Source organism: Podarcis liolepis (genome assembly GCF_965112155.1).
Source record: "Podarcis liolepis genome assembly, chromosome: 5".
Classification (NCBI taxonomy): domain Eukaryota; kingdom Metazoa; phylum Chordata; class Lepidosauria; order Squamata; family Lacertidae; genus Podarcis; species Podarcis liolepis.
The window spans coordinates 97,607,637-97,631,589 of NC_139556.1; the positions used below are offsets into that span (position 1 = coordinate 97,607,637).

The 23,953-nt window shown below is 44.1% G+C and overlaps 1 protein-coding gene across 3 annotated transcripts; it reads right to left on the reverse strand.

The window, feature by feature from the left end:
* Positions 1-1,441: 1,441 nt before the first annotated feature.
* Positions 1,442-23,151, reverse strand: LOC310707289 (cytochrome P450 2J2-like). Of its 3 annotated transcripts, XM_083504301.1 has the most exons (9): positions 18,928-19,198; positions 17,868-18,030; positions 9,389-9,538; positions 9,026-9,186; positions 8,181-8,357; positions 6,611-6,752; positions 4,679-4,866; positions 4,255-4,396; positions 1,442-3,086 (listed from the first exon to the last, which is right to left on the reverse strand). In XM_083504301.1, the coding sequence occupies exons 1-9, from the start codon at positions 19,093-19,095 to the stop codon at positions 2,899-2,901; spliced, it is 1,479 nt and encodes a 492-aa protein (XP_083360427.1). In that variant the 5' UTR covers positions 19,096-19,198; the 3' UTR covers positions 1,442-2,898. The 3 variants fall into 3 exon arrangements, with proteins under 3 accessions (XP_083360427.1, XP_083360428.1, XP_083360429.1); XM_083504302.1 differs by lacking the exons at positions 17,868-18,030; positions 18,928-19,198 and adding an exon at positions 23,001-23,151; XM_083504303.1 differs by lacking the exons at positions 17,868-18,030; positions 18,928-19,198 and adding an exon at positions 10,033-10,571.
* Positions 23,152-23,953: the final 802 nt, after the last annotated feature.

A 23,953-nucleotide genomic window follows, 5' to 3' on the forward strand; every position in this document is an offset into this window, starting at 1 on the left:
ATATTAAGTTGGTGCACACGGGGCGGAGACTCAGACGGAGCTTCGCCGATCTAGCTACTAGACGTAGAGTTGCGCGCAGCAGCGTGAGAATGGAAACTGTAACTCAATAAAGACTTTTACTTAATGATCGCTGGCTAGCGTGATCCTCTGTGAGCTAGGATCTTCAAGCAGCTCTGACAGTTTTGTTTTCATTTAATGTATTTGATATTTTATGTGAACTGTCCTGAGACCTTTGGGTATAGGGCCAAGCGCCAAATGAACATACATAGTATAAGAACAGCATCAGATAAGACCATAAAAAAGGAATGAAACTCCACTGAATTGCCCTTCTCTGCTCCTCCCTCTTCATCCCTCTTCTGGTCCTTGGAGACACCGGGAGAGGGGAGCTTGTCGCAGCAGGAGGGAGGACACCCTGGCTCCTTCACTAGCCTGACTCATCTCAGCCTCTTGGCCTCTCCTATCTCCTACTTCTGCCTCTGTTTCTGCTTCTGGACTTCTCTCTGCCACACACTGTCCCTGTCTGATCATCAATTCCCGGGCTCTCAGTCTTCATCCCTTGGAAATTCCCCAGGTCGTACCTCCCACCATTCCTTGGTGTTCAGCCAGTGCATGCCATCATGCCTCAAAACCCTCAATGATCCCTGGCATATGGACTTGTGGCCATAACATATGTGCTTGACTCGTGGTTCATTAGGTTCCAATGAGAAACAGAGATTGTACTAATGACGACTATGGTTACTACTTCATTGTGGGGCGGGACATCTGCATTTGAAAGATATTTTGATTATTATTATTGCACCTCCTCCATTTTGGCCTTGCATATTATAGATCAGATTCTACTGTAATTTGCCATGTTGATTTGGTAGTGTGGGCCAGCTACAGGCCTTCTTGAATGCCACAGGTCTTCTTAATCTGTGTAAATCTGGTTCTTGGGATGGGTTGTGGGTGGAAAGTGCCTCTGACTCCAAATTAGAGTACTAGCAGTGGAGAATGACAAGGACAGTGCTTCTTAGGAATGGATTTAGAGAAGAAATATTAGTACTGTAATCATTCTGTGAAAACAATGTATGATCCGAACTGCCTACATGCTGTGCTGACCCCAGTGGGTGTCTACATTTGGTTCTAGGTCATGCCATTCACCTGGGTCACAGTGAATTGTAGAATTGTAGATTTGGAAGGGACTTTGAGGGTCATCTAGTCCAACCCCCTGCAATGCAGGAATATCAGCTAAAGCATCCATGACAGACGGTCATCCAACTTCTGCTTAAATACCTCCAAGGAAGGAGAGTCCACAATCTCCCGAGGGAGACCATTCCACTGTCAAACAGCTCTTACTGTCAGGAAGTTTTTCCATATGTTTATTTCTGAATCTTCTTTTTTGTAACATGAAACCATTGATTTGAGTCCTACCCTCCAGAGCAGGGCTGGATCAAATAAGCGATTCAGTTAAACGCATTGTATTTTTAAAATTATTATTCAATATTACAATTAACATTTACATTCAAATAATAGTTGTAATCATAAACATATAGAATTCTCTGAATCCTTGGACTTCCCCCCACCTCTCCATGGGTTCCATTGTTAATCATTTTCAACTGCATCATATAATATTAAATATATAATATTAAATCCATTTCTTTTATCCATTTTGAATATATCATTTAATTGGTGATGCTGTAAACAATCAGTTACTAAATGTCTTATATCCTCAATTTTTTTTCATTTTTATTATTGATATCCTTCCCCAGTAAAATGCATTGTAAACTTCATACAGGGAAGTTCCTTTGGGGAAAAAAATGGGACTCCACTCTGCCATCTGGTGCCATAGTGTTATAATGCATATAAGGAGCTTTATCTTTACAAATGTAGCTGAGTCCCATGAGAAAACTATTACCTCCCTTGATCTGGACACTATATTTCTGTTGATGCAGCCTTGAACAGCATTAGCATTTTTGCTGTTGCATCACACTGCTGACTCACGTTAAGCTTGTCGTCCACCAAGACCCCAAGTGAAGGTGTAATAACAGAACCCATGGAGGGGAAGGTGGAAAGTTCAGAGATTTGGAGGAATCTTAATTGTGGATGTGTGTTGTGGTATTACTATAATTTTATATTGGTAAAGCCAAATAAAAATTATTTTAAAAAGAAAAAGAAAAAAGGATAGTGAAAGTCAGGGGAACGTCTGTTTTAAGCTTCTCCCTCTTTCATTTCTTAGCTGTGATAAAGCATGTGAAGCCTTCAAATATTCCATAGTGCCTCCACACAACCTATTTCACTCCTGATACCATGTCTTGTCCTCAGCATGAAGTTCTGGGTTCAATGTACTGATTTAGAAGAGATATTTTATTAACAAGCATACATGTACAGTATCCATCAAAGGACCTAACCTTCTTCAACTGGACAAACTGACAGTCCTGCTCTTAGTAGTCTGCTCATCTTAAAGATACAATAACATAGCATGGAGTGTGTGTTGAAAGGGGGCTACAGAAGCAGGAGAGAGAAGGAGGTCTGTGAATGTGTGTGTAAGGGAGATTTGAGGAAAGTAGAGGGGGGGGAAAGGGTGTGAGAGTAAGAATGGGGATGCAAAGGAAGAATGGGGATGCAAAGGGAGCAAGGAGGCATTGGGAGAGGGATGAAGATGAAAACAGGGGCATGAAAGGACCTGAAGAAATGGCGAAGATGGGATGAAGGGGAAAACGGATGCAAAGCAGAGCTGCAGAAGATAAGAGAGAGGTGGCTTCAGAAATGGAGCTGCAAAGGCGAAAAGAGACCTCAGAAGTTGCATGGGATGAGATGGGAAGGGAAGGGGAAATGCTAGGGGGTTCATGTGTCAGGAGTGGCCAAGGGGTCACCAAGTGCAGGAAGCAGGGGTGCAGCCGCTAATATTTTCCTATTTTCTTATGTGTTGCAACGGGGAACAGCACAGAGTTTATAAGGCTGGGGATGTGCTGTAGTCCCTATTGTAGCCTCTTGATTGAGCTCTTTGACTCCTTCTGGCAGCTGAAAACTGAATGCCCTCAGCAGGCTGGTGAGGAAGATGAAGATTTCGATCTTTGCCAGCTGCATTCCCAAACACATGCGAGACCCTGAGGATGGGAAAAGTGAAAGACAACAAGTGAGCAAGAATTTACTTTCCCATGTTCATTGCTTTGTAGTTATAAACATTCTCCTTAATACTTTGGAAAACTAGACATAGATAGGATAGCAAAATCATCAAGGCTCCTGTCAATTTCCCAGCCTGGTCAGTGCTAACCTTTCTTTCCTCTTGTTATACTTATGTTTTGTTCTGTAATTTGACGTTCCCTATCTCATATCAAGGAAGATACACTGAGGAAGGGGATGGATTGAAAATGAAGGGCTAGAAACTGGGGGAAGAGGGTCTAGGTCCCAAGTGGGAGCTGGGAGGGCTCACTTTTCTGTGTGCAGGATAAGGGTGAATATTTAATTTTGACAGAGGTAATTTGCTTTTCTTCTTTTCTTTCTTTTCTTCCTTTCCTCATCTTTTTTCTATTTTCATTTTTAGATTGTCATGATGTTTATTGTGTCTTATGTATAAAACTTTCACTAAAACTTGACTTAAAAAATGAAAGGAAAACTTTTCTCAACTGTCCAACTCTGCAGTGAAGAAAGGGGTTAAGAGCATAAAGTAATCTTCCTGTCAGACTTATCTCACATTGGTAGGAACTAGATTTCTGAATGCTGTATGGTAAAGCACATGAATCTGACCTTTGGAGAATTTGTAAGTTAGCAGTGATGATGTCTGCTGAATTTCTGCAGGAATAATATTCTTTTGATTTCAGAGTAGGAGAAGTAAGGAAGTGGTACGGTTTCATCAGTTCTGAGTGTGCTTTCAAACCAGGCTAAATAGTACCCCATGAAAAGATAGCCTTAGCCTTGCTGCCTGAAAAGAAGTTGGATGGCTTGCAGTGTGATGTGAGATGGGGAACAGCAGTATCCTGGTGCTGGCAGTGCTGCCTCTCTCAGGGACAGGACAGGGGTGGCAAATGTAGGGAGGTGCAGATGGAGGCCACATAAGTGTATGTGCATGTGTGGTTCCCAAGCCACCAACCCAGAGATGCCCTTAACTTGCCACTGCCCTGCCCCATTCTGCTGACCAGCACTGCTACTCCAGCCAGAAAGACGCTGCTACTGCTCCGGCCCACTCTCTCATGTGCTGCTGCTGATGTCATTTCCTGGAAGCAGACCAGTAAGCACATCTACAGATCACAACATAGCTTGGTCTTCTGCGTTTACCTGCACCAAATGGGAGATATTCTTCTCGAGCCACATATTGTCCATCCTTGTCCAAGAAATGATTTGGGTTGAACTCTGCAGGTGTCTCCCATCGTGTTGGATCAAGAAGAACAGAGCGTAGATCAGGAACAATAATAGTCCCCTGTAAATAAGAAACAACGTGCACCAATCTTTTAGCCAGGTGAAACAGGCTGCCTCGTAGTAAAGTTTTAGGTCGGGTAGGGAAAAGCCTCCTCTCTCTTTTATGTCTATTAAGATCAGGTGTTTAATCCTAGGTTTCTTCCCGTCCCACAGGAATTTGGAAATTTCTCTTTGCCATATCTTGAGAAAACCTGCTTCGGCCTGGCAGCATCTCTCAATATGCAACCTTCTGCTGCTCTTTGCTCTTGGGCTACAGGAGTGCAGCTGTATCACACTGTTATACCTTGGGAATGAGAAAACCACGCAGCTTCAAATCCTTTGTACATTGCCTAGGTAACCCAAAAAAAAGGACATATTTAAAGCGCTGCATCTCATGAATCACAGCATTGGTGTAGGGCAGTTTCTTCTTATCTTGATAGCAGATTGAGTGAGCAGAACCTATGACATCTTCTATTTCCTTGTGCATTTTATCTGAAGAAAATGATGGAAACAGAAGTTTTATTTTGAATACTGCATTTTATTTCAGATGGACATTTAATTCCCTTGAACACATTACATAAATCTCTGTGAATGAGTCCCAGTGTCTTGCATTTTCAGCTTGCCTGGTCCTCCAAAGAGCTCAAGTCTGTGTACATGGTTCTTCCCCACTCTAGATCCCAGGTGTGGATTCTTTGAAAGTGAAGCTTATCTCAGATGTTTCTGGGGGCTGGATTTGCTGAAGGGCTGGGATCAAAGGCTGTCTGTAATGTGTGTGTGTGTGTGTGTGTGTGTGTGTGTGTGTGTGTGTGTATGTGTGTATTCTCCATCCCAGGCTCTCAATATTTCCTACTTAGTTTCATTAATCCTCATTCCCTCACCTGATCTTTGGCTAATGTTATGCATGTAAAGGTAAAAGTAAAGGACCTCTGGACGGTTAAGTCCAGCCAAAGGAAGGAGATGAAGGAGCCAGTGTTTGTCCACAGATAGTTTTCTGGGTTATGTGTCCAGTAGCACCTTAGAGACCAACTAAGTTTGTTCTTGGTATTAGCTTTTGTGTGTATTTGAAGAAGTGTGCATGCACACAAAAGCTCATACCAAGAACAAACTTAGTTGGCCAATAAGGTGCTACTGGATAATATATATATATTGCAGCTGCATTGGCTCCCAGCGGAGTACAGGGTCAGATTTAAGGTGCTGGTTTTGACTTTTAAAGCCCTTCACTGCCTAGAACCCTTGTACCTATGGGACCGCCTCTCCTGGTATGCCCCACGGAGGACCTTAAAGTCCATATATAGCAACACCCTAGAGGTCTCAGGCCCTAAGGAAGTTAGATTAGCCTCAACCAGAGCCAGGGCCTTTTCAACACTGGCTCCAGCCTGGCGGAATGCTCTGTCTCTTGAGACCAGGGTCATGCAGGATCTAATCTCTTTTCGCAGGGCCTGTAAGACAGAGTTGTTCCACCTGGCCTTTGGCTCAGAATCAATTTGATTCCTTCCCCCTCTTTCTTTTTCCTTTCTCCTCCTATGAAGAGATTGCTCCCTAATTGTTTTAATGTTGTATCTTAATCTTTTAAATTGTATTTTAATCAACTTGTTTTTATTATTGGTTGTTAGCCGCCCTGAGCCCGGTCTTGGCTGGGGAGGGTGGGGTATAAATAAAAATTATATATATATATATATATATATATATATATATATATATATATATATGTGTGTGTGTGTGTGTGTGTGTATAAAAACTAAAAACTTCTGGTGCAACTGGACACCATGATGAGTGCCAGAGTGCATGGAAACGGTGTTTACCTTCCCACTGCAGCAGTATCTATTTATCTACTTGCACTGGCATGCTTTCAAACTGCTAGGTTGGCAGAAGCTGGGACAGAGCAACGGGAACTCATCCTGTCACACGGATTTGAACTGCCAACCTTGTAATCAGCAAGCACAAGGGGATCACTGGTTTAGACCACAGCGCCACCCGTGTCCCTCATGTAGTGGAGCACAGAGAGGCAGGAGACCCTTGGGGTCCTTTCCAACCCTACAATTATAGGTTCCATAAAAGTGGTGGGAGAGAATGATCTTTCCAGACATGTAAGTCAATAATTTTTAGCTTATTTCAATAATATTTGGCTTCCAAAATTTACATCATAAACTCACTTTTAACTCTTTCCAATATGAAAGCTTTAAAGAATTATGCTCCACCCTAGTGATCAAGAGAAGTCCTGGCTCTCCTCTCTCACCTTGGATATCTGGATGACTTGCCAGGAGGAGAAGTGCCCATTTCAGAGAACCGGTGGTTGTCTCTGTCCCTGCTACAAAGAGGTCAAAAATGCACTGAGCCAAGTTTTCTTCATTATAGGTGGACTCTGGGTCATTCTTGCTCTGGTGTTGAAAATGGGGGAAGTGACAAGTCATTTACACACATTACAGTTTGTTCTTCAGTGCTTACTTTATTCCCCGCCCCCCCCCCACTTATTACCATACCACCCACACAGGCATCATGAGGGGTGGGGTGTCCTCTTACACCGCCTGAGGTGAAATGAGAAGATGTTGTCACCACCGCTGTACTGTTGCTGCTGCCTGCTTACCTGGGTTGCACAGCAGTGCCCACAAAGTGGCAACAGCAACTGGGGACTAGGTGAGATCTTGAAAGATTTTGGTGAAATCTTGACAGAAGCTGCCCCCTTTGCTTCTCCACTAGCAGCTGGCTAGGCAGCACATCCCCAGAGATGCCTCCTGTTGGTATTCCACTGCCCAAGGCAGCTCTCACAGCCTGCCTCGTGGGTGGACCGGCCCTCTGCTTCATAGCTGGTTATGATAAGAAACCCCCCACACACTTTCCTGTATTTACAGCGGTAGCTGCTGGTGCTCGATTTCAGGATCTGTGGGTTGGCATAATAACCCAATACTGGCATGAAGAGAGGGATCCAACGGAAACTCTGGCAGCAGATATTCAAAATGTGTGCTACATATTTCACTGTCTAATGGTCAGCACCACATAATAGTTGATCTCCTTTTTTCAAATCATTCCCAAAGCATTCACCACATAATGGTCACAGGGCATTGTAAGCGTGCATGAGAATGCCTTGCCCCAGTTTGGACTACCTATTATCCTTCCTGTACCTGTTCACACATATTCTGTGCATCCTAATCACACCAAAAACAGTTACTAACAAGTAATAAGCAATATAAACATAATTATGTTTCTACATAAACACTGTTTCCTCGATTAAGGGTCATGCTTTGGTTTTTCACCAATAATTGTCGCACCCCCCTTTTTTGAAAAGAATAATTGGCATAAAAATTATGGTGAAATATGGTGCTTAACACTAAACATATTTAACCATTTGTTTGTCATCATGATAAGCATTGTTCAAAGAGGGAAGGATGAAAATATATTTTGGCCTTTCTAGTATGTGAAGATGGATGAGATGGGGATTTGAAGTCATACTCTAGATTATGAGCATTTTGTTTAGGATTTTCTGTTTTTTCAGTCCACATTTGAATGTCAGATGAACATCAATCCAAAGAAATTTATGTACAGAAGGAATGCTCCAAAGCAAGACCCCTTAACACACTTCAGTTTCCAGTCCTTTAAGCTCACATTTCCTAGCCATTTCTATAGATTCTTATGGATGGATGTCAACCCACTTTAGCAACTAAATTGACTTTGGGGGGAACTCAATGCCATTTTCAACTGAGATTCAGGAAAAAAGATGCTGGTTTCCAGGCAAGAGATTAGTATTCACTTATAACGGAATATAATGATTCCTTGGATGAGCAGTATTTAGCTTCAAAGCTGATACTTACTTTTTCCATCTGAAATAGATAGAAATCAATGAGATCCTGTGGATCATGTAGAGACTGATTCTCCTTATGCTTCTCTATCTCCTCCTTTGCAAATGAAAGCACCATCTCCACGCAGGACAAGGCCTTCTTGTGGGGACCGGGGAGATGTTTCATGAGCCATGGGAGAATTTCATAAAGCTAAAGGAAAGATAGCAGAAATGCTGCCATTACCATGAGGAAGCTTGGTCACACTGTTTGTGCTTTGGATTGGCACTTTAAAAAACATGATCTGCATTATTCTCCAGAGCTAGCATATTAGTTTCTCACTAAGAAGAAGGAAGGTGTCTATCGCTTTTCTCGAATCTCACAATGATTGGGTTCTATGAATTATCCCTAGCTGAAAATGAGAAAGAAAACTATGGCTCAAAATATTTTCCCAGCTCCCAGGCATCATTCCAAAACTGGGCACAATCAGGGGACCCCTCCTGGAACAAGTTAGTGGCCTTTTATGGTAGGTGAGGGTGGGTGGAGAATAGGGTGTGGGGGGAATTCAAGTAAGTTCGCATTTAAAAGCAAATTTGCCTAATACACAAATGGAAAGACAGCCATCGTTCAAAATGTACACTTCTCCATTTTTTAAATTTTTAGTTGTCTTTATTAAATCTTCCAGTTTGCCAGTCAAGTAATTCTGATCTTTCATCACAAAAAACTAAACTCTTCCTACTCCTTTTTTTTAAAAAACTCAATGGTAAATGATCAGGCTGTGAGACAGTAAGTGGCCCTTATCTCAGATCAATTTCAAAATACTGATTTGTGGTATTTAGGGAGACCTCTTTGGCATAGTATAAATGAAAATGACTACTCACACCATGAACAAAGCTAGCTACAAATGTTAGGACAAAATCCATGGCTTCTATCAGCTTCTGGAACCGTTCATCTTCAAGAGGAAACCGGTGCCCAAAAGCTACAGCACATATCACGTTGGAGACTGAATTAGCGATGGGCATGGAGGGGTCAAGTGGCTGTCCTGCAAAATAAAGTTATACTAATGTTAGTTCAGCTGCTCCTGTTCATATTGAGAGTGGGAGTTCATGGTGGTCAAGAGAAATTGCTGGGATCTCCATTAGGAACCAAGAAAAACATATCACATTCCTTTCTAAAATGGACAGAGGTAGTACACAAATATATCTTGATACGCCAGTTCAGCACCATCACCCCTCATCACATACCCTTTGAACGTGCAAAAACCTCCACGAGCTGATGAGCCTCCTCTGCTATTTGGTGCTCCATGCCTTTCTTCCCCAGCCCCAGCTTCCGCATAGTAACTACACCAAACTGTCTTTGTTGCCTCCAGGTGTGACCATTTGACAATATAATACCTATGGAAAATCAATGAGAAATTATTACTTACAGAAATCAATGTAAAAAGTTGCCATCTCAGAACAATGTTTACTGAAGTTCATATCCTTGCATGTAAGAGCTGCATAGTCTCTCTAAAGCAAAGAATTACAAGATGATGCAGAAAGGATTCTGAGTACAAATTGGAGGGAATTTAAAGGGAAAATCTATCAAGCTTCTGGTAATGCTATTGGGAAAAGAATGCAAGTGGTCGAAATGGAAGTTCTTTTCTTTTTCTCTTGCTAAATTTCCCTACCGGTAATGTGATCGCAAGAAATACAACTGGGTGTAAAATAATGAATATACAAGTAAATAACTATGGATTATTTTAAAATAAAAGACCACAGATGAGAGTTTCCTGTTAAAATAAAAATGAAGGATTTATTGTTTTTAAACATGGAGGAATGCTTGGAAATTTTGGGGGGGAGATAAAGTCATCATACAGGATTGGAAGAGTACTATTCGATCCACTTACATCTGTCTCTTGAAGTCTGTGGTTTCAACTACGGGAGCTGCCACCAGCTATAACTGTTCCGGTTTCAGAATATGCCTCAGCCCGGTGTCTGACTCCCCCTCCAGATACTCCAGCTTCCGGGACAGGACGTCCGCCCTCTGGTTCTGGTGCCCCGGCATGTATCAGATTCGGAAGTCGAAAAGAGCAAAAAAACTTTGCCAATCTAATTTGCCTCTGATTCAGATGCCTCACCATTTACCAGTGTTCTAAGTTCTTGTGGTCCGTGTACCTCCACTTAGTGTTGTGCTCCTTTGAGGAAATGTCTCCACACCCCCAGCGCTTCTTTTATGGCAAGCAATTCTCTCTCCCAAATGGTGCAATTCCGTTTTGAAGCATTCACCTTTTGGGAGTGGAAGGCACACAGCCTCAAATCTCTGTTACGGTCTTCTTGTAGCAACACAGCTCCTATGGCACTTTCTGACACCCCCGTCTCCACCACCATCGGCCAATGTGGATCTGTGTGGTGCAGGTACTCCTCCGCTGTGAACATCTCCTTGAGCTTCTCAAATGCATCTTGTGCCTCCTCTGTCCAGAAGAACGGCTTCTTGCTCCTCCAGGAGTCTGTAAGGAAAGCCATGAGCCAAGAATAATTGGGCATGAACTTGTGTTAAAAATTAGCAAAGCCTAAGAATCTCTGTGCATCTTTCTTAGTCTTTGGCTTCTGCCAATCTAACATCGCCTGCACCTTGGCTAGGTCCATGTACACTCTTTCAGGAGAGATGTGATAACCCCAAATTCCATGCCCTTGACATGAAACTGGCACTTTTCCAATTTTGCCTAGAGGTGGTGTGTCCTTAGACTATGCAGCACCTCCGTCACGTGTCGCACGTGCTCTTCTGGGTTCTCAGAGTAGATAAGCACGTCATCTAGGTAACACAAAACTGTATTGTCCAATAAATCTGCCAGTACATGATTGATGAACACCTGGAATGTGGCCGTGCCCGATTGTAGCCCCAAAGGCATAACTAATTATTCAAAGCTTCCAAATCTGGTATTCCGAGCCATTTTCCACTTGTCCCCTTGTCTAATATGTATCAAATTGTATGCCCCCCTCAGGTCCAGCTTGGTAAAAAATTTCACCGACTGTAACCTCTCCAGCAGGTCACCAATATGTGCCAAGGGGTATTGGCTAGGAATCATGAGGCTGTTGGTTTTTCTGTAGTCCACCATGAGACGTCTTTCTGGGGTGTCTTTCTTGTTCACAAAGAACACTGGTGACCCACCAGGTGCTCATGACAGCCTAATAAACTCACGTTCCAAGTTCTTCTTCAGAAACCCCCAAAAGGTGGCTAATTCTGCTTCCGACATGGAATATAGATGGGTATAGGTGGGTTTCTTGGCACCAGGCACCAAGTCTATTTTGCAATCATAAGGTCTGTGGGGTGGGTAACCTTCTACCTCCTTTTCACAGAACACAGCCCTATAGGCCTTATACTGTGGGGGTATGGAGCTCTCCTCCCCCATGATTCCCCCCCCACCTCTGCCCCCTTGGCTCCTACCTCTATTGGCGCTTCGAACCCTAGGCAGTGTGCTTGGCAGTAAGCTGAATCAAACGTTAAAGAACGCTGCCCCCATGCTATTACTGGATCATGCTTTGTGAGCTAACGTGGTGATGTGAAACATCATTGTCTCCTTGTGGCCTGACAACTCCACCCCCATGGACCATGTGGCATAGGCAACTTGCCTCCCCCCCCCCAACGGCCTGCCATAAATTGGTAGCACTTCCAATGGGGCGTCTTGTCTCTGCGTGCCCAGCTTCTGCTGCTCCACAAAGTCTGAGTCTAAAAAGTGCACGGAAGCCCCTGAGTCTATGAGTCCCTGGACCTGCACCCTGCAGCTGCCTGGGAGTTGTAGTGTCACTGGCACCGTGATCCCAGGAACCGCCGTTTCAATCTGAGGGCTCAATTACTGACTTCCTTCCCAGCTGCCGGCCTCCTTCATGGACTCGGGCTTCCCGTTTCCTGCCAGTGCTTCCTTAGATTTTGGACGTCCCTCTACATAAGCCCCAGACGGAAAACCCCCAGTCTTCTTGCTTGGACACTGTCTTGCCAAATGTCCAGATTGCCCACATGCAAAGCAACGTTTGTGACATTGGCCCCCCGCCATTCAAGCTGTTCCAGGGTTCCCCCTCCCTGCGGAGCCCAGTTGCATCTGCTCTGGAAGGTCTCCTTGTCTGGGCATGCTGCCAACTCTCTGCTCAGGCATGTTGGGAATGTGGCTTTTTACAAACATGGACCGTCCTTGCCTCTTCTCCAACTTCCACTGTTGCTGCCTCAGTCCAAGCTTCAGTGAAGCTCGGACCACATCATCCAAAGAGTCCATGGGCAGCATTCTCGCCAGTTCATCTAATATCAATTCATTCAACCCCACCCAGAATATGGCTGCCAAAAGCTGACTGTTTGCTTGCCACCCAAGCTTTTGAACTAACAAGTTGAATGCAGTCCATAACGTGGAGACAGAATCACTCCCCTGGTGGAGGTTTAACAGTTGTTGTGCAGAGGTAGCATTCTGCAGCGGATCATTAAAGATTCCTTCCATAGTTTCCAAAAACTCCCCCAGGTTTGTGAGGGTGCTGTGCTTGGCTGCCATTAGAGGAATTGTCCATCCTTTAGCATTGTCTTCTAACATGCCAATTAAATATGCCACTCTCTCCTTATCAGACTTAAAATCCACTGCTCTCACGTCCAGAAAATAGAGAGCATGTTTTAAAGACTAGATAGTTCGCCAGGTAACCTGCGTATTTAGAGGGGTTGGAAAAAAGGCATTTTACTGGCTCTGAGAGTCCTTTCTGCCTCTAAATGCAGTCTTTGTTCACCGGTGAGGGTATCTAGCTGTGATTTCAGCTGCCAGCTGTACTGCTGCAGTTCATTTATGGTATCCCTGGGCTCTCCTGCCCCCACTCCCTCTGCTCCAGCCCCCATTGTGTCCACACCCTCAGGTACTTGCCCTTCCATTCTGCTCTCTAATGTCCCTCGGTGTGTGAGAGAAGAGAGATTTGGCAAGCTGTCAGGTTGGTAGGCTCTCCCACACAAGATGCAGTCCCTGACAGTTTTATTGTTGTTGTTGTTTAGTCATTTAGTCGTGTCCGACTCTTCGTGACCCCATGAACCAGAGCACGCCAGGCACTCCTGTCTTCCACTGCCTCCCACAGTTTGGTCAAACTCATGCTGGTAGCTTCAAGAACACTATCCAGCCATCTCATCCTCTGTCGTCCCCTTCTGCTTGTGCCCTCCAAATTTCCAAACACCAGGGTCTTTTCCAGGGAGTCTTCTCTTCTCAAGAGGTGGCCAAAGTATTGGAGCCTCAGCTTCACGATCTGTCCTTCCAGTGAGCACTCAGGGCTGGTTTCCTTAAGAATGGATCGGTTTGATCTTCTTGCAGTCCATGGGACTCTCAAGAGTCTCCTCCGGCACCATAATTTAAAAGCATCAATTCTTCGGCGATCAGCCTTCTTTATGGTCCAGCTCTCACTTCCATACATCACTACTGGGAAAACCATAGCTTTTACTGTACGGACCTTTGTTGGCAAGGTGATGTCTCTGCTTTTTAAGATGCTGTCTAGGTTTGTCATTGCTTTTCTCCCAAGAAGCAGGTGTCTTTTAATTTCGTGGCTGCTGTCACCATCTGAAGTGATCATGGAGCCCAAGAAAGTAAAATCTCTCACTGCCTCCATTTCTTCCCCTTCTATTTGCCAGGAGGTGATGGGACCAGTGACCATGATCTTCATTTTTTTGATGTTGAGCTTCATACCATATTTTGCGCTCTCCTCTTTCACCCTCATTAAAAGGTTCTTTAATTCCTCCTCACTTTCTGCCATCAATATTGTGTCATCTGCCTATCTGAGGTTGTTGATATTTCTTCCGGCGATCTTAATTTCGGCTTGGGATTCATCCAGCCCAGCCTTTCGCATGATGAATTCTGCATATAAGTTAAATAAGCAGGGAGACGATATACAGCCTTGTTGTACTCCTTTCCCAATTTTGAACCAATCAGTTGTTCCATATCCAGTTCTAACTGTAGCTTCTTGTCCCACATAGAGATTTCTCAGGAGACAGATGAGGTGATCAGGCACTCCCATTTCTTTAAGAACTTGCCATAATTTGCTGTGGTCGACACAGTCAAAGGCTTTTGCATAGTCAATGAAGCAGAAGTAGATGTCTTTCTGGAACTCTTTAGCTTTCTCCATAATCTAGCGCAGGTTTGCAATTTGGTCTCTGGTTCCTCTGCGTCTTTTAAATCCAGCTTGCACTTCTTGGAGTTCTCAGTCCACATACTGCTTGAGCCTTCCTTGTAGAATTTTAAGCATAACTTTGCTAGCGTGTGAAATGAGTGCAATTGTGCGGTAGTTGGAGCATTCTTTGGCACTGCCCTTCTTTGGGAGTGGGATGTAGAATGATCTTCTCCAATACTCTGGCCACTGCTGAGTTTTCAAGACTTGCTAGCGTATTGAGTGTAGCACCTTAACTGCATCATCTTTTCAGCTGGAATACCATCACTTCCACTGGCGTTGTTATTAGCAGTGCTTTCTAAGGCCCATTTGACTTCACTCTTCAGGATGTCTAGCTCAAGGTCATCAACCACACTACGAGCCATCCATATCTTTCTGGTATAATTCCTCTGTGTATTCTTGCCACCTCTTCTTGATGTCTTCTGCTTCTGTTAGGTCCTTTCCACTTTTGTCTTTTATTATGGTAATCTTTGTACAAAATGTTTCATTCATATCTCCACTTTTCTTGAACAGATCTCTGGTTCTTCCCATTCTGTTGTTTTCCTCTATTTCTTTGCATTGCTTGTTTAAGAAGGCCTTCTTGTCTCTCCTTGCTGTTTTTTTGAAATCTGCATTCAATTTCCTGTATCTTTCACTATCTCTCTCGCATTTTGCTTACCTTCTCTCCCCTGCTATTTGTAAGGCCTCGTTGGACAGCCAGTTTGCTTTCTTGCATTTCCTTTTCATTGGGATGGTTTTCGTTGCTGCCTCCTGTATAATATTGTGAGCCTCCATCCATAGTTCTTCAGGCACTCTGTCCAAATCTAAGTCCTTAAACCTGTTCCTCACTTCCACTGTGTATTCATAAGGGATTTGATTTAGATTGTATCTTACCAGCCCAGTGGTTTCCTACTTTCTTCATTAAGCTTGAATTTTGCTATAAGAAGCTGATGATCTGAGCCACAGTCAGCTCTGGGTCTTGTTTTTGCTGACTGTATAGAGCTTCTCCATCTTTGGCTGCTGAGAATATAATCAATCTGATTTCGATGCTGCCCATCTGGTGATGTCCACGTGTAGAGTCTTCTTTTGTGAACAGCTTGGTAGGTTTCTGGAGGAAACATCGGCTTTAGATCCATTTCAGTCCGGGTTCCATCCTGGTTTCGGTACCGAGACGGCTCTGGTTGCCCTAACAGATTATCTCCGTAGAAAACTGGATTGAGGTGGGTCGGGATCGCTGATTCTCTTAGATTTGTCAGCATCCTTCAACAAGGTTGATCATGATCTTCTGGACGACCGCCTCACCGATGTGGGGATACAGGGCAGTGTTTCCCAACCTTTTTTGGGCAAAGGCACACTTGTTTCATGAAAAAAATCTCGAGGCACACCACCATTACAACCCTGTGACGTCAGCGCGCAGCGTCACGCCGGGAGGGACATGAATTGCTAGCAAATTACATAATCACCTCCTTGAGGGCTGGCTCATCTTCTCCGAAGGCAGAACCCCATTAATTAACAGCACAGACTCACACCATAGCCAAGACGAGGGGGGAAAACCTCAGTCATGCACAGTCATGCACGTGTGGGGGCTAAATGAGGACGAAGACCGGGCAGAGAGCAGGGTTCAAATCACCCCACCTGGCCAGGACAATCCCTGGGTGCTCCCTTGGGCCACTCACCTGACCCACCTCGCAGGGCTGTTGTTGCGAGGATAACACGGGGAGAACCACACGCGCCCCCGGGAGCTCCTTGGAGGAGAAAGCGGGCGATGAATGCAATGCACGAAATATATGAGAGGTGACCAGGTTTTGCAGGTGAGGGGCCCCCGCCAGCCTCCGCTTCCAACACCCGGCGCAACGACGCCGAAGTTTCCCCCCGGGCTCGGCTCGGGGAGCAGCGCTGCTCCCCCCGGCTCCCCTTCGCCCTCCCGGCTCTCTCTGCTGCCCACTGGGGACCCCCCTCACCTGCCAAGTCCGGAGCGCCGGTGGAAGTTGCATGCATGCATGCAGGGCGCCGCGTTGCCATTGCATTGCACTGCACTCCATGCAACTTCCGCCCGCCAAGGGGTCTCCCCGCGGTCCGATGCGTCCCCTGCGGCGCGGATGCAGCATTGCAAAAATAAAAAAACCCCGACGCAGCCCTACCTGGGGGGCAGCCTCCGCCTCCGCCGCTCCGCCTCCGCGGGGATCCCCGGGCTCCATCCTGCCGCCCGATCTCCGCGGGGGCGCAGGCAGGCTGCGCGGGGTCTGTGCGGAAGAGCCCCTGCCCGCCCGGCCGCCGCCGCTGCGCTCATTCCATGGCCGGGAGAAGAGCGCTTCAAACAAAACGCCCGGCCCGCCAGGCCACGCTGGGAAACATAGTTCGCGCACCCCGCACAGGCGCAGAGCCCAAGGGCGAGGGGACTACGGATCCCGGCAGCCCCCGCGCCGGGGACGGAGGGGGAGAGGCCGGGTGCAGGGATGGAGGGACGGGTGGGCGAGCGAGTGAGTGAGTGAGTGGCAGCCGCCAAGCCTTGGCCGAGAGCCAGGAAGGGCCTCTCTGGAGGAGGAGGACGAGGAGGGAGGCGCAGAGCGGGAGGGAGGGAGGGAGGGAGGGAACCCCAGGGGTCATCTAGTGATGGCGCCCCAATCGAAAATTTGACTTTAAAAAAAAAAATCTTTCGAATTTTTTAATTTTCCCCGCGGCACACCAGGCAACATCTCGCGGCACACAAGTGTGCCGCAGAACAGTGGTTGGGAAACACTGATACAGGGCATAGCTGTGCTCTTTTATCTCTGACCAGGGACAGAGGGTGGTGCCAGGGAGGAAGATGTTGTCACGCCACTCCTTGGTGTGGAGTGCCACAGGGTGCAATCCTCTCCCCGATGCTTTTTAACATCCCTATGTGCCCCCTTGCCCAGATTGTCTGGAGCTTTGGGCTGGGTTGTCACCAATATGCTGATGACACTCAGCGCGATCTGCTGATGGATGGCTACACCGACTCGGCCCCGGACACACTGACCAGATGTTTGGAAGCTGTGGCTGGATGGTTTCGTGGGAGCCGTTTGAAACTAAATCCTTCGAAGACAGAGGTCCTATGGCTGGGTCAGGATGGCATGGGGATGAGGGACCAACTCCCTTCTCTTGTGGGGGCCCAATTAGTGCCATTGCCTTCTGTTAAGAGTTTGGGTGTAATCCTTGATGCCTCCCTTTCTGAGTTTCTGCTGAAACGAGGCTGCATTTTACTGTTGTATTTTAATCTTGTTTTTTAAGTTGTAGTTCAACCAATTATTTTATATCTGGTGTTGGCTGGGGAGGGTGGAGTATAAATAATATTTTATTATTATTATTATTATTATTATTATTATTATTATTATTATGCGGCTCACGCCCACCATTAGAATGGCAATTGTCATGAACTTAGAGGGAGCCTGGTGGTCCCCTCAAATATTTTAGGGGGGCACTGAAAGGACCTCAGCCCCTAGTTGTTCACTCCTAGGTAACCCATTTCCTGTTGAGTGCAATAATAATAGAGAACCTTTGCTCTGGACAGCCCTTTAAACATTGTCTCTTGGGAAAATACCAGGAAAAATTCTTATTCTTCACTACTTACCTTTTCCTTTTGCCATAGCCCTAAGGAAAGGAGTCTGTGGTCGCTCGTCTAATTCTTCAGAGTGGTCAGTGAGTGCATCTTTCACTGCTTGGAATCCAGACAGTACTACCATGGGTTGATGTCCCATCCATAGGGTGAAAATATCTCCATGTTGCTTTGCCAACTACCATTAGGGTCAAAAGAGAGGAGAGGAAAGATGTGTTCAAAACCTGCAGTTGGATATTTCAACTTAATACAAGAGCTTCAGTCTCCCTCACCTCTGTGGATTCTTCCGTATGTCCAGAGCTCAAGTTATGGCTGCTCCCTGCTGCTTCTCCCTTCCCTCTGCATACCACTCTTATATGTTTGCTCTCTATGCCTGCATTCTCATTCCCTGTCAGTGAAGCAACATCACTGACACCAGGCTTAAGAAATTGAATAGCACCTGCAGGTTAATTCCATGTTGAGAGGCTGCCATGAATGAATGCTGAGGACCTACGTGGTCAGTCTTTTTAAAAATATAATATTTTATTCTTTTTTCCATTTAGAAAGTTATAATTGTTGCACAACAATTATATTCCAATTCAACAAAACAAGTGACATCCCACTCACCCAACATCTTGTTTATAACTTGAATCACATACAATTGCATTTTAAAGTTCCATCTTATCTAATTTCATCCTCTCCAACATGTTTCTTAATATATTCTGCTGTTTTCTTACACTTCAAACCACGCTGTGGTCTTTACATATAGGAAATAGCTTTTTATATAGGCTGCAAATGTTTTCCAATCTTCTTTAAAAGATTCTAAATTAGTAAATTTTATCAATTTTTGCCATTTTTGCATATTCCAAGATTTTCATAAACCATTCTTTCTTTGAGGGTGCTTTTCAGTATTAATAATAATATTCTTTGTATTATCCCTATTATTTGTATATATTGCAGTTTCTTATAAGGAGGCTTATGGCATTTACCATTTACCATTTGATGCTATTGTTTAAGCTGAAATATCACAATTGTTGAGGGAAATAGATAAAGCAATTGCTGAAATCAGACTGAATTATAACTAAGATGTAAGTACCTTAATGAAAGTATCTTCATGAATCTTCAATCCAAGGATCCACAAGGATCCAATGAGAGGAAGCTTAAGAGGGCCTGGAGGGTAATGCCTGTTTGACCAGAGCAGTTTCTTGAAGTTCAGAATCAGAAGAACCACCAGCAGAGCAATCAAAAGTGCCCATATCTCCATCCTCCTCTTGCTGTCTCTTTCTCCTTAATTCTTTCTAGGTTGCCTGGTCAGGTTCAACTCTCTTTCTCTAAGGGCTTTTTGCTTTCCTCAGAGACATCAGCAGCACTCTCTGCTTATATATGCTCAGTTATTAAAAACAAATAAGCAACAATGGGTGTGATACCATGTGGTAATAGCCTTGGAATGTGATTGCAAGTCATGTAATACAACTGAACACTATAATCATTCTTATATGGGTCATGCAAATGAGAGGGTGTTTGATGAATTGTAATTAGAATCCAAGCTATCTTAAGACTGATTTTGTGACACAAATGTTTGGGAAAGAATTTTGTACCAAATATTCATAAAATAAAAAATGAATATGAGAAAAGCCCCGCTGGATCATACCGAAATCCTCTCTTGTGCAAAAAGAGGTATTACCTCTTTTCTCCCTTGAAGAGTGCATAGAGCTGGAGGAGGAATTTGAAAGAGTGATAGTCTTTCCTGCTTCCTCTTTATGATCTATATGTACTGGATCCAACTTTTACCCACACTCTTAGGAAAAGCCAAGTGTGCATGTGTACATTCTCTCTCTCTCCCTCCCTCCCTCCCCCCTCTCTCAGGGTGCTCATCTGGGAGAGTGAGGACTCACGCAAATGTATGGTGCCTGCTTGTAAGTGAAAGAATAACACTCCTGAATAATTTAACTCCTTATAAAAACTCATGATTTACACCAAGATTCTGAATATTCTTTATTTGTCAAGGCTTCTGTCTCAAAATAGAAGAAAATGTTTGCTGATATTAAAATAGTTCAGGGAAACAATAGGTAAGAAGTGTAGGTGCCAACTTCTATTGGACCCCCAAATAAAATATTTTGGGGAACCTTCCCCACCCATGTTCAGTATACACCTTTAGGCGCCAGGCAAAAACGTTCCTTTCCAACCAGGCCTTTGCCTGACTTGATCTATATCTTATTCCCTTTTGAAAAATGCTGGATCTTTTTTTTTTGGGGGGGGGTGTTATTGGGTTGTTGGTTTTTTTTAAATTTAATGTATTTGATATTTTATGTGAACTGCCCTGAGACCTTTGGGTGTAGGGTGGTATAGAAATTTAATAATGATGATGATGATGATGATGATGACAGCAATTGTGGGTGCAGTGGAGGGGAAGGGTGGAGGAAGCAGTCTTGATGACCTAGAAAGTCAAGGAGTGGTCAAGGAGAATTAACAGAGACTCATTTCCACTGTCTGTCTCCCGACAGATATTATCATACAGGGCGACCCAAGCAGTTGGTGTTCCAAAACTGGGCTTAAATTTGGATTAGAAATGGATCTAGAAAATCTGTTTCCTCTAAGAGCGCCAAGTGAACTAACATAATATAAGAACAGCATCAGATAAGACCATAAAAAAGGAATGAAACTCCACTGAATCGCCCTTCTCTGCTCCTCCCTCTTCATCCCTCTTCTGGTCCTTGGAGACACCAGGAGAGGGGAGCATGTTGCAGCAGGAGGGGGAGACACCCTGGCTCCTTCACTAGCCTGACTCATCTCTGCCTCTCTTTTTTCCCAAAAAATTTATTAGTTTTCACAATATTATAAACAATCAAACAAACAAACAAACACACAAGACAAACAAACATAAATCATAGCCTTATTGAAAATTACAGTTATTAACTTTGTCAAGTGACTTCCTCGCTTCCCCTTGGTTGAATTTCATTGCCTGTCCTTTTAACGGTTTTCCAAATCCCAATTTTTATGAAATTTAACTTAAACCTTAACATCCTTAGATCTTCACCTTATAGAGTTAAACATTAATTCATCACTCAACATAAATAAAATCCTAAGCCCATTAAGTATTTGCAAGCTATTTTCAGTTAGTTTAACTTAACAAATTTAACTAAATAATCATTAAATTTATTCCATTCTTCCTGACACTCCTCCTCCTTCTGGTCGCAGACTCTTCCGGTTAGGTTGGCTAGCTCCGAAAAATCCATCATCTTCATCTGCCATTCTTCTATTGTTGGTAATTCTTGGGTTTTCCATTTTTTAGCTAACAAAATACGAGCAGCAGTTGTGTCATACAAAAAAAAATTATCATCTTTCCTGGGCAATTCCAAACCTGTTATTCCAAGAAGGCCTCTGGTTTCTTTATAAATGCATATTTCAACATTTTTCCCAATTCATTATAAATCTTTTCCCTGAAGTCTTCCACCTTGGGACAGATCCACCACATATGATAAAAAATTCCTTCCTTTTCTTTACATTTCCAATTGTCACAATTATGATATATCTTTGCTAATTTTACAGGAGTCAAATACCATCTATACATCATTTTCATTATATTTTCCTTTAACCTTACAAAAATTAGCTTTTACGATATTGTTGCTGAAACAGACATGTGGCAAAACGGAACAAAAAAAATGTTTTCTTGCCGAATTTGAGAGTTTGAGACTGTTCATTTGTTCATTTGTCATTTACAGGTGTGAGTGCTTGTGGAATTGTAGCAATTGAATAGCGATTAGTGATTTTTGCTATTGTACGGTAACTTTTTCAGGCTTGCAAGATCAAAGGCTTAAATTGGCTCGGTTTTACAATTCTACCAATCACAGCGATTTTCAGCCTGTAACCTAATTCTTTCTTTCTCTCTCCCCCCCCCCCTTGAATTTTAAAGGTGTGGCTTATTTGTGGGTGCAGTCTATATTCGGGCTGAGGACTGAAAAGAAGCAAAACTGAGAAAGGTTTCAACTGTAAAGCTTATTGGAAGAGGATATATTGATCTCAAGTTGTTTAGGCTCTTTGTTCAACCAGCACCTTGAACTTAGCTAATTGCCAGCCAGTGGTATAACATCCTGGCTATGTCCTGCCCCCATGTGCAGTCAAGCCACTGCATTTTTTGCCAGATGCTTCTTCAAGGGCAGCCTGAAATGCAGCACATTGTGTAATCCAGCCTGGAGAAAACCAGCACATGGATGACAGTAGCCAAGCTATCCTGATCCAGAAACTACTTTTGCTGTCTTATTAGCCAAAGCTGCCTTGCTGGCTGAAGCTGGTAGAAGGCACTGAGGTCACCTGCCTCTAGCAGCCAAGATGGATCCAGGAGCACCCCTAGCCTATGAACCTGTTCTCTCAGGGGGAGTTCAACCCATCCATAGCAGTAAACCGAACAATTGTCTAGAGTCCACGCAACATGCCTCCATCTTACCAGGATTCAGACTCACCTTATTGGCCCTCATCCAGCCCACCACCTTATGTAGCCCATACAGGTACCAGTCCAGGGCTTGCATGGGCTCTCCAGATTCAAATGCAATAGAGCAACAGAATCATAGAATCATAGAACTGCAGAGTTACAAGGGACCCCGAGAGTCATCTGGTATTTAGGTGTGTATCTTTGCCTCTTATGGAATTGCTACTCCTTATAACCTGTGCCTTGACAAAGTACCAATCTGATGTAGGCGTCAAAGCCTTCAACAGAAAGAACACTGAGTTCAAGCTCTTCATTCAGCACTGAGGGCCAGGATAAGTATATGCATTACAATTGCAACAGGCAACAAACGTCTACCTGCAGTTGAATCTCACCACAGTGCAGCACAATTGCTATTTCCACAGAGTTGCAATCCATCAGGGGTGCCAACTTGAATAATATATGGGGAAGGGGGCAAGTGAGCCCTACCTCACATAATCAATCACATGATGTGGCTCATGCCCAACCATTAGAGTGGCAATTGCCATGAACTTAGGGGGAGCCTGGTGGTCCCCTCAAATATTTTAGGGGGAAGCTCTGAAGGGACCTCACCCCTAATTGTTCGCTCCTAGGTAACCCATTCCCTGTTGAGTGCAACAATAATAGAGAACCTTTGTTCTGGACAGCCCTTTAAATGTTTTCTCTTGGGAAAATACCAAGAGAAATTCTTATTCTTCACTACTTACCCTTTCCTTTTGCCATAGCCCTAAGGAAAGGAGGCTCTGGTCGCTTGTCTCACTCTTCAGAGTGGTCAGTGAGCATTTCTTTCACTGCTTGGAATCCAGACAGTACTACAATGGGTAGATGTCCTATCCATAGGGTGAAAATATTTCCATGTTGCTTTGCCAACTACCATTTGGGTCAAAGGAGAGGAGATGAATGATGTGTTCAAAAAATGCAGTTGGATATTTCAACTTAATACAAGAGCTTCAGTCTCCCTCACCTCTGTAGCTTCTTCCGTATGTCCAGAGCTCAAGTTATGGCTGCTCCCTGCTGCTTCTCCCTTCCCTCTGCATACCACTCTTATGTTTGCTCTCTATGCCTGCATTCTCATTCCCTGTCAGTGAAGCAACATCGCTGACACCAGGCTTAAGAAATTGAATAGCACCTGCAGGTTAATTCCATGTTGAGAGGCTGCCATGAATGAATGCTGAGGACCTATGTGATCAGTCAATTTTTTTAAATATAATAATATTTTATTCTTTTTTCCATTTAGAAAGTTATATTTGTTACACAACAATTATATTCCAATTCAACAAAACAAGTGACTTCCCACTCACCCAACATCATTGTTTATAACTTGAATTACATACAATTGCATTTTAAAACACAGTTGCATATTTCAACTGAAGCGAGCTTCAGTATCCCTCACCTCTGTAGCTTCTCACTATGTGCTTCTCTTGTTATCATCTTCCCCCTCCTCCTCCTCCCCTCCCTCCCTCCCTCCCTCCCTCCCATAATTCCAACCCATTTGTTTTACTCTCTCCTAGCCATGTTGCCTCTGCCTAGGATCAGAGCAGCAGAGACACTTCATAGTAGCCAGCCCTCCTGTGACAGACAAGAAGATGCATAAGTCATTGCCAGAAAATGATCTTGCCACAATCTTTGTGTGTGCAGGGATGTGGAACCTGTAGCCCAC